General features: G+C 48.3%; 2 protein-coding genes across 2 annotated transcripts; one reads left to right on the top strand and one right to left on the bottom strand.

Moving 5' to 3' along the window:
- Nucleotides 1–442: 442 nt before the first annotated feature.
- Nucleotides 443–1196, bottom strand: ACYP1 (acylphosphatase 1; the record flags this gene model as incomplete). The annotated part of the gene is made up of 2 exons (XM_082000551.1): nt 443–658; nt 1113–1196. 2 exons carry the CDS (start codon nt 1194–1196, stop codon nt 443–445), a joined length of 300 nt encoding a protein of 99 aa, XP_081856677.1.
- A 1039-nt stretch (nt 1197–2235) lies between these two features.
- On the top strand, nt 2236–4416 carry ZC2HC1C (zinc finger C2HC-type containing 1C; the record flags this gene model as incomplete). The annotated part of the gene is made up of 2 exons (XM_082000828.1): nt 2236–3462; nt 4150–4416. 2 exons carry the CDS (start codon nt 2236–2238, stop codon nt 4414–4416), a joined length of 1494 nt encoding a protein of 497 aa, XP_081856954.1.
- Nucleotides 4417–10661: the final 6245 nt, after the last annotated feature.

Below are 10661 nucleotides of genomic sequence, written 5' to 3'. Positions count from 1 at the left end.
AGCAATTTTATTCTAAAGAAAAAAGTTCTGGAACAAAATAAATAGCTTCTCAAGCATTTATAGCACAGAAATCACGTTTACAGCAATTTTTCATATCAGCATTATTTCTGCAATTTCTTTCATGTGAGCGCAACACCATACAAATTACAAATTTTAATCATGTACAACTACTCAAAGCCCACTCTGCACGTACATTCCAAAATAAAAAGGCTATGTCCCTGAACAGCCCCTTTAATAAAGACAGCATAGCTCTTCCTCTACCTGCCTAAATTCTGTGAAAGGCTGAGAGTTAAGACTAACAGTAGAACAAACCAATAAATTAGAAACGTAATAAAATAAAGTTCTCTAGAGCTGAATATCGGCTGACAGAACAAATGGGGAAGAGGGGGAATGTTCTGTGAGGGCAGCTCATGCTCCAGCTTTGGCTTCTTCCTGGACAAAGTTATTTCAAAATCTGGAAGTCCTTATGCTCCAGCGCCGCGATCTTCTTCTCGTTGATAAACTCAGCTCGGCTGATGTGGGACTGGGGACTTCCTGTCTTCCTGAGCCATTCCTGCAGTTCCCGTACTCTGTCAGCTGGACCCTGAATTTGTCCTTGCACAGTGCCGTGGCTAGTATTTTGGACCCAGCCAACGAGTCCTAGTCTCTTAGCCTCCCCCTGAGAAGACAATGCAGAGCAAAATGAGATTAATCCCAACTGTAAGAGAGCTACAGAATGACATTCACATATGGGAACCAATTTTATAGGTAAGACACAGACCTCCAAGGAAGTCCCTATGGCTCAGGCAGAAGGAAAGCAGCAGTGGGTTCACCTGACTACTCATTATATTCTTTTGCGTGAAAAACTGGGGCTGAAATACACTTTTCAGTTGCGCTTACATAACGCAGCACAGGCTGCCAGCAACACAGAGAAGACAGTCCCCATTCAGAAGCAGCTGGAGTCCGGCCCATGGCCGAGATCCAGTCCGTCCGTGGCTCAGCCCCACCGAGGCGCCCACAGGAGCTGCCACAGCCACGGCAGCGCTGACAGAGGACACTGCGCACCTCAGCAGGCAGGCCGCCCCTCAGGAAGGGGTGCGCCACGAGACGGGACGCGACGCGACACCACGCACCTGGGTGTACTTCCGGAAGAAAACGCCCTGCACCTTGCCGAACACCTCATAGTCCACGGAGACCAGACCCTCGCCCTCCGCCATGGAGACGTCGCTCACCTCCTGCCGCCGCCGCGACCGCCGCACACCCCGCTGCGCCTGCGCGGCACGGCTGGCGCTGGAGGCGTAGCCTTGCTCGCCCTTGGGGCCAATGAAGAGCCAAGACCCGCGAGCGACCGGGAAGGGGCTGTTCCCTCATTAACCGCCTCATGAATAATGTATATCGACTCGCCCTCCGGTCAATCGCCCCTACCCGGCCACAGAGGTGGAGTCCTCCAGAGAGCGGAGTGGAAGGGGAGCGTTGCGGGGAAACCATTGAGAGGCCGCTCGCCGGCGAGAGCGGCGCAGGAACTGGCGTTCGCGTGCCTGTCTCCAGGCAACAGCCGTCAACACGGCGCCCGGGGCGGCGGCAGGCGCAGGGCGGGGGGCAGAGCTCCGCGTTGCCCCGTGGCGAGGGTGGTGGGGAGGAGGAGGAGAAGGAGGTGCCGAGGCTCTTGGGCCGTGGGAGACCGATGAGCGAAACGGGAGGCGACGCAGGTTGCCGAGGAGGCCGGGCGGAGCGCTGGCCGCAGCCCCGCAGGTAACCTGCTCGCCCCGCGCCGCCGGCCTGGGTACCTGACACACCTCGGGGGATGTGGTAGAGCGAGCCACGGGAAGATTGTACTGAGCTTTACCGGTCGTCTGCGTGTCAGACCTGTGTGCCACACTGGCGGATCTACAATGCCAAAACTGAAGGGACAGGTTGTGGGATACGCCCTGGGGGAGTATAATAATTTCCCTGGCTGTACAGCATATTTCTGCTGCTACAACAACGAAACAGAGCTCAGACGGAGAGCAAAATAAGAGTATCATTATGTGGCTGCATAAACGATTGGGGCTGGAAGAGGCAGCATGGGAGCTCGCAGGTGGAAGGAACATAAAGATTTACAGAAACCAGAAAAGTTACCAAATCTTTGCTAATATTTATTATAGCCTCTCATTGTTGCCTGCAGATGTAGACTGTTAAGAAAAAAATTGTCCAGTTTTAGATCAAATAGACTGTAATGACTTTGCTTCTAACCTCAGTCTCTTTCTCAGGCTCTGAATGGCTTTGTTTCCACCGGTAGATTCTGTGGTGGCAGCTACTAAGCTTGTTCCGAGTTCCCGGGTAGAACACCAGAAGAACAACTTTCAGCATGAACTCATCCCTGACAAAGGGGAAAGTTTAAAAGATCTCTGTGCCCGGAAGAATGGAAACTATTCATATTGTCTTTCTGCAGAAAGCAGTCAACACAGCTCCAGGCATGGAGGCTTCTGTTCAGCTGGACTGCAGAGCCAGTATCTCACCAGCCAGACCAAGACTCTGCCAGCTAAATCAGTAGCCAGATGCAAAGAAGGAGTGGACCGTGCCCATCCCCTGAAACCAATTTTTCACCACAATGGTGTGAGTGTTCCAGTGGTTAACACAGCACAGCTTGGAAGTTCCTCGTATGTGGAGGAAGCTCCGAATAGTAGGCCTCGCTCAAAGAGCAAAGGGAAGTCTCCAGCAGGGAGGTCTCAGCTAGCTGCAATGCTCTCTCCTTGGACAGCAGAGCCTAAACAGTCAGCCTCCCATCTGTACAAGAGAGAGCTGGCCTACATCCTAAAGTTGGAGGCAGATGGACGGCACCTAGAAGAGGAAATTCGAAAGAAAGAGGCCCTCCTCAGAGAGAAGCTGAGGAGAACAAAGGAGGAACTTAGAAGGATTCAAAGAGAGAAGGCGCTTGTCGAGGCAGAGGAGAGAAGAAACAGAGAAGCAGAGAGGACCCATGAGTGGAAGGCTGCAAGGCACCCTGAAGAGAAAACTTTCAGAGTTGCAGTCAGGCCACGCAATGGGGTCTTTGATGGGGTGCAGTCTGCAGAGGTCACTATCCCCAAGCCTGGCACCACCCTCTACCCCCAAGAGCTGGGTATGGGGAAACTCAAGAAGGAGCGGTTGGTGGCCAGCAACAGCAAAATTCGAGACCGCATACCAACGGAGCGTTTAGCCTCTTGTTCAGAGCTGGCCCCAAAACATAGCCCTTCTCTGGTGGCCCTCTCAGACCAAGATTCTGGTGACCACCCATCTTTAGAGGTGCTGTATGTGCAGGCTGCCAGTGCTGTGGAGCAGGGGGGGCTTGGACAGTGCAGCTTCTGCGGGCGTAAGTTTCTCTGCACCAGGCTTGAGAAGCACATGAGTATCTGTGGCAAGAGCCAAAGCTCCAAGAGGAAAGTGTTTGACTCCAGCAGGGCCAGAGCTAGGGGCACAGAACTGGAACAGTACCAGCGGTGGAAGAGCTCAGAGAGGCCTCAGGTAATGTGCAGTCCCTTTGCCTCCCTTGATCCACATCTACTGCTCATGTTCCTTTCACCCCAACATCTAATTCTGAGGTGTGAGTGCCTTCACACGTACACAGGGCTAAGGGATACAATTCAGCTATTGCCTCTGAAACGTTCGTGCCAGGTGGATAAGTAGATCCATTTAAAATCTAATAGATGGGGGGCGGGGGTCCTAACAGACTTGTCTTTGTAATGTGTCAAGGGTGTACTCCTGCAGAAAGCTCACTCCTTGCTGTAGTCAGGATGCTCAGGATGCACACTGGGCCTGCTGCAGTAAAGCTCTGTGACATTAGGGGCTGCATGGAACTGACTGAAAATGCAGGTAATAACACAGATTGTTAAAACAAAGGCAGTGGAAACATGCAGCTCTTTTCCTGCAAAGCAACTATAGCAACCATCTCCAGTTCCTTGGACCTACTGCTGACTTTTCTGGTTACTCTCAAGCTTTTTCTAAGTATTGATGTCTCGATCAGTATTTCCTTCAACTCCTCCTTGGTGCTGGTCTTTTTGATCCCCTTTGTAGGACTCAGCTTCCCAGGGAGGGTTTTACATCAAAAGGGAATGCCCAGGGACAGGTGACCCGAGTTGGACCCTGAGCATAAGATTGAGAGCGGAGGCTGACAGTGGTGCCAGTTGCTCTGACTGTCTTTCCCTTCTGCAGAATAAGCCACCCAGAAAGAACAACTGGAGACAGAAGCACGAGGTTTTCATCCAGACCCTCCGCCAGGCCCGCCAGGTGCAGCAAGTCCTCTCCAAAGGAGGGAAGGTGTCTGACCTGCCCCCGTTGCCTCCCATCGAAAACCCAGACTACATTGCCTGCCCCTACTGCAGACGCCGATTTGCTCCCCAAGCAGCTGAGAGACATATTCCCAAATGCAAAACCATCACAAATAGGCCCCCACCCCCACCACAGAGGAGGCGCTGCTGAGGCGGTGCCCAACTGTACCTGCTGCTGCAATTCCCTGCCTGTTTTCTGCTAGGTTTCCAGCCACAGACACTTGCACTTTCCCTAGTCTCAATGCTGGCTGTGAGTATTGAGCTCGTACATAACAGCAAGGGAACAGCTCAGGACATACAAGCAGAATACTAGAACTCATGTACTTTGACCTGCGCCCAGGATCGCCCTGTGCGGGACCCCCTCTGGGGCCTGCTTCTTCCATCCAGTGAGTTCAACATGGAGTCTCAGTGTGGGTCTAAGTCTGTTGCTGTTCAGTCAGCTGAGAAGGGAAGAAAGGTTGTTGCTACAGGCTGTCAGCAGGACAGCAGTGAGAAGCAAACCAGTCATCAGAAAGGGGCTGTTCTTCAGAATAGTATTTTCCCTGTAGGTTAGGGAGGCTTGGGGTTTTGTTTGTCTGTTTGTTTAACTAGTGATGTCTGATATGAAGAGAGCTGCTCTCCTTTAGCTCATCAGTGGCTACAGACTCTTTTTTTTTCTTCTCCAAAAGCATAGAGCAGTGCTGTTCATGACAAGAAGAGCTGGTCCAAACAGAGCATCTGCCTTCTGTTTGCTCTACTGCTCTGTAGGTGCAGATGTTCACCCTGAACATGCTAACAGTGACAGCAGTTCTGGCTGGTATAGCATTTTTATTGTAGCTACCTACAGGAGACTGGGATGTGAAGGGTTCCTCTATTTTTGCCACAGAGAGGACTCTACATTCTTCAACACTAGCATTTAGGCAAGGCATTTGGAAAAGTCAGACAGAAGGAGAGGAGGAAGCTGTGTAAGCAGTTCACTTGTTTGCAGCACAGAGTCTGCTGCATTCTTCTGTCCTTGGTATCTGCGCTAGACGACAGGATGCAGAGCTGCTGCTTGGTCGTTGCTCATGCTGTGTCCTATTCATTGTAGGGCTGTGCAGTTGAATAATGAAAGCTGTGTAGGTCACTTTATTCCACACTTGTTCTGCAGCAGCCCAAGAGTTTATTTAGATGCTTTTCTAGAATGCTGGTGACAGTCCTAGAGCTGTGCCTTACCAGCTGAAGATCTGTAACACTACCATTTAGAAATCCAGTGCGACATGGTTTGAATTAGAAAAGGAGAACTGGGAAGAGTATTATTAAATGCTTCCTTAACACAAGAAGCTCAGGATCAGACAGTCAGGGGGTTAGAAAAGCTGGCAGTAGCAGACACTTACTGTTTGAGTCCACATGTCAATTCATGTGCATAGAACAGCAGAGATACTCCGAACCGGCCACACACTCGAGACAACAGAAGAACCATCCCAACGTGTTACTTACCACATACAATAGGTGGGACTCAGAGTTGGGCAAGGGTGGAAGAAGAAATATTTAATTAAAGAATAATGCCACACGATGAAAAATAGGTCATGAATAGGTCAGGCTGGAAATTAGGTTTCTAAGTAGTAGCGAGTAGTAGAGAAGTGAGGTCATGGAAAAACCTTCCAAATAGATTAGCACAGGCAAGGAACCTATATTGTTTCAAGATGGACTTGGAGAAGATCACGGAAAGGAGCATATGGCAAGAGTTAACATTAAGAAGCGTGATATAGAGCATTTGTTCCTATTTCCAAGCTTCCTGTATAAAGTGCAAAGAACAGATTAGCAACCATTCTGTGCTTCAGTGTATCATTTCAGGAGCCGAGAAGGAATTTCCTTCCCATGGCAACCTTCTCTTAATTCCTAACTTGGCTTCTGATTTTTTTAATTTTTATTTTTTTAATTTCCATCCAAAATGTTTAAGAACTGCTACAGTTAAAAAAAAAACACAAATGCCCCCAGACAGTACACTAAGGAACTTCACATCAGAAAACCTGTTACCTGTTTCACTCATATGTTCAGGGTTAAATCAACGATTAGTTTTGATACACAAACTTGGAGTTTTCCTGCAGGTCAAGTTGCTATGGACCTCTAAAATACAAGATTTGTGCCCTTCCTTGAATCATCTGCTTATTTTCATCTTAGTTGCTGCAATGGTAGGGAATTATGACAAAAATATACCCCTTCTTTTGCTTTCTTCTTGAGTTGTAAGTTAGTTCTTAGTGATTTTGGCCTCATGCTAAAGGTCTTTGTTTGTCACACACATCTTGAAGGGTCTTTTGGGGGAAAATGTGTCCTACAGACCCTTTTAGAGAATCATCTACTTATAATTGGTGACGGTTCCTGCAAATTTCTCAGTTATTTTTCCAGATTCTGATTTTTAATACTAGTTTTACACAACAGACTAGTTCTGTTGTGTAAAAGTTGTTTTAAATGGTCACAGAGTGGTTTGTGTTCTCAAAGTAAGAATGACTACTTTGTATGAGAAAGTAGCAACAGGAAGCAAACAAGGAACAAAAAAATTCCAGCAGCTCCTTTTGCAATTCCTTCAGTAATGTAGCAGCAGCTCATGGGAACATAGAAAAAGATGAAAAGCGACTAGATTAAACTGGAGTAGTCAGAAGCTGAATATGAAGAAACACTCCAGCCTGCAACATGTGGACCAGACTCCTGAAACAAGTTGGAGAGCTTCTGCTCTGTAGATATGTGGGCAGAAATCCCAAACCCTTGGCACATCCTAGAGAAGCATGAAGGTCCCAGAATAGGTCAGTGCTGCACTGTGCCAGGCAGGTATGAATGTACAAACCTAGAGAGGAGAGAAAAAACAGACTCGAAACAAGGGAAAATAATTTCCTATATCCAAATTGCTCTAACTTCAGCGCTTTGAAATATAAGATAGCAAGAGCTGACAAGAGGTAGGAAAGGGGTAAACTGGAAGCTTTATGGAAGCCTCCTTGAATTAAAGGTGTAACTGAATTAAACAAAGAGTAGTTAAGAAATTCAATATTACAGGACAGGCAGTGGTACTAAATCCATTTCCCTTGCACCATGTTTTATTGACTGTGTTTAGTGGACCCTAAAAGTCAGCAGAGTGCAAATGGCGACTGGGGTAGGTACACACAAAAAAGCTTTTGATACTGTAAAACAAATCCATCTGTTGGGGACTTCTCTTAAGTGACAGGCAAACAGCTAACACTGAGATTGAAACGGTAGATTAAACAAAAATTACTGAAATTAAATCACCAGGCTTCACTTGTTATCTTTGTTTTGGAGCTAACCGTGGGCAGTTCACGCCTCTTTGCTGAGCTATTGTGTCAGGTCAAGACAGACAGCAGTATCCAGAAAAGTCTCCAATAGCTGGTTTAAAACTTAGTAACAGTTTAGCCAAAGCATCAGGCTCAGCACACCCTGCTGCTTTTCTATCATCATTAGTGTTGCCCTGGCACTACTCAAGGCATGTTACTCACACCAGGTCAGGCTCCTCTTATGCTACTGCAGTACAGTCGCCTCTCAGAGACACGCTGCATCTTCAGTATCCAGACCAGTGCTAAGTTTAAGTCTTTAACCCAGCTCTGCCTCTCAAGACATTTCACAATTTACTAAAAACCCTGATAAGAAGTTAGAAGTGACGGACATTAAGAGCATGCAGGAACAGTTGGCTGAGCAGGTGTCAGGCAGGTTCTCCCTTCTGCAGGCCTTAAAGCTTAGTAGAAGCTGTTCCGAGAGAAACAGGTATTTCTTCCCTTTGAGCCTGTCTCTTCCCATTACTCATTTCCCACTTGGCACTCAAACTGTTGAAATAAACACACACACACACAAAAGCCCCCTGACGTCACTAGGAAGAGATGCAGCAGCAAGAGAATAGAATTGGTTTGTTGTTTGTTTATTGTTTTTGGTTTTTTTAAATGAAGGGACACAGAACATGACTTTTTTTTCCCCATAGCGAAGAACCTGCAAGCCCCTTGTCCCTCTTTCTATAAGAAAAAAAAAACAACCACCCAAGCACACAAACAACAGAATGTCATGAAGCCAGCTGACTATATGCATATTTCCCCTTCCTCTCTTGGTAAAAAAAAAAGACTCTGAACACAGGAGAATGAGTTTAAACATTTATTTAAACAGAAACTCCAAACCACTCCACCCTTTAACCTTTCAAAAAACGACAACGACAAACTAGTTTTCAGCCAGAGTGTCAGAGCAGGCATAAGTTGTGTTCCACTATAACAACTCGGTAGCAATACTAGCAGGAGACCAACACATACGGAACTAGCGCTGCAAGAGGGGAGAAGTAAAAAGGGTCTGAAACTTGCTCAAAGGCACTTCTGCCCACTTGCCCTTCCGTTTTCAGCCCAAGACAAAAGTGCTGGCTTTAAACTGGTTTTTTTGGTTGCATAGCTGGCTGGTGTAAAATCTGTGGTCTGTAACAGGCACAACCCGGATAGCGTGAATCCTCTAAGGCACATATGAGATTGCGGAGCACAGGGCATCCTCCGTCAGGGACCCTAATCCTCCACTAGATCCAAGGGGAATCCAGTCTGTGCACCTAGCTTCCCAACTGCAGAGCATTGAGAAATGAGGATAGCAGTGCACTGCAGGAGAGCGACTCCCATCAGCTCGGTGCTTGCTTATTGGACATGGCTCAGGCTCAACTCTTCACTCCTCAAAGGCACTGCTGCAACGTGACCAACTCAAATCATTTCCAACCGCAACAACAACCCTCAAGCCGGGACCCTAACCTGAGAACTGGCTCCAACGCACATGGGGGAAAGGGGAGCAGAGTCACAAGGGCAACCAAGCGACGTGGCCATGCCAGGGTGCCTGACGCTCACCACCTCCCAGGAGGGCTGTCCTCCTAGCCTTCCTTCGGTAGTGACGGATGGGCACACTGGTACGATCCTTGCCCTGGACACTGCACTGGAGAGACTGCACTTGATTTAGCTCCAAGATACTAGCAATAGGCACCAAAGAAGTATTTAAGGAGCATAAGATACAAGGAAATGGTTTGGCATCCACCTCTCGAGACAAATGGGGAATGCTGGCTCCCCCGGCACAGTCTCTAGAAAGTAGTCTAGGAGAGGTGACAGGCTATCGAACTCCAGTAGACCTAAGGCAATTTTAGTGACTTGCCACTGATGGGGATGGTTTAAGCCTAATGAAATCACAACCCCACTCTCACAGCAAAGGTGAGGGGGACTCAGGACTCCCCAGAGGCTTCACATAAGGCAGGGGAAGCTAGCTGCTCCCAGGGATCCTACCAATCCCATAAGCTTATTTCAAAGTCAGTTTGCTAATAAATTTAAGGGGAATAAAATTAATCTCATTCCTGAGAAATGAGGAAATCTTGAGCATCAGACCATGCCTCTTCCCATCTCCAATTTTCCTGGGAAAGCCTCTCATTTCTAGAAAGAAGGTGAATTCCTGACAGAGACTTTATCATTCATGGTCATTGGGGAAGGCTGCATCCTGTGACCACGGCATTAATGACCCATTCTGGGTAGGAAACTGCATTCCAGCTTCATCAAAACACTGAGTGGAAAAACACTGATTCTTCCCACACCCACACGGAGCATGGGCACCAGGGGCTGAGCAGAACAGAAGCCAAGCAGGGAGCAGCTACGGGCTTATGCCAAGAAACCAGAAGCTCTGTCACCCAAACCAAGTTGAACAGCTGGAGGAAGAAATGGGTGACTTAGTCTGAGGCCCAGATGCTTATCATCTGGTTGGGAAGCAGGTGGTTTGAAACTGAGAACCAGAGATCCCATCTCAGACAGTCCCCACCACTGCTATTGGAAACGACACCCAATTCACTCATCTCGGTGCATTACTTGGAAGTTGGAAAGCTCTAGGCACCCAGAATAAAGCCTTTAAACTCCATCTATACAGGCCACTGGACACAGCCACATGGCCAGAAGCTGTGCCTCCAGGCCGGGGACATACTGTCTACCATTATCTCCCTAAGAGGAAGATCTCTGCTGCCCCCAGAATGAGATGTTCTCTGCTCCCTCTGCCCCTCAGCAGTGGGGAGCAGCCTCACTGTCTGGGCCTTACCATGTGGTAGGGAGAGGATCCTAGTCCTTCACCCCTCTGAAGTGAAGGTGGCGAGTGTTAGGGTTCAGCCAGCTTCAGTACAAAACACGTCTCCTCCTCTCATCTAGAGATGCAGTGATGAATACTGGGGTCCCAAAGGCAGCTCCCAGGAAGCAGTGAAACAATGAAAGGGCCACAAGCCACTACTGGAGCCATCACTGTAATGGGGCCGTTCTGCCTCACGTGCAGAATGGGTACAATAAGGTACAAAGAGGAGCTGCTGCTGCTTCAATCACTGAGCTGGTCTAGAGCTCAGGGGCCCTTCCCCTCTCAAACTCACTCCTAGTTCATATCAAACGTACATGGGTGCTG

This window comes from Phaethon aethereus (genome assembly GCF_964289735.1).
Source record: "Phaethon aethereus genome assembly, chromosome: 5".
NCBI classification, from domain to species: Eukaryota; Metazoa; Chordata; class Aves; order Phaethontiformes; family Phaethontidae; genus Phaethon; species Phaethon aethereus.
The sequence above is the reverse complement of the archived record's forward strand: the minus strand, read 5'-3'. Positions and strand labels throughout refer to the sequence as shown.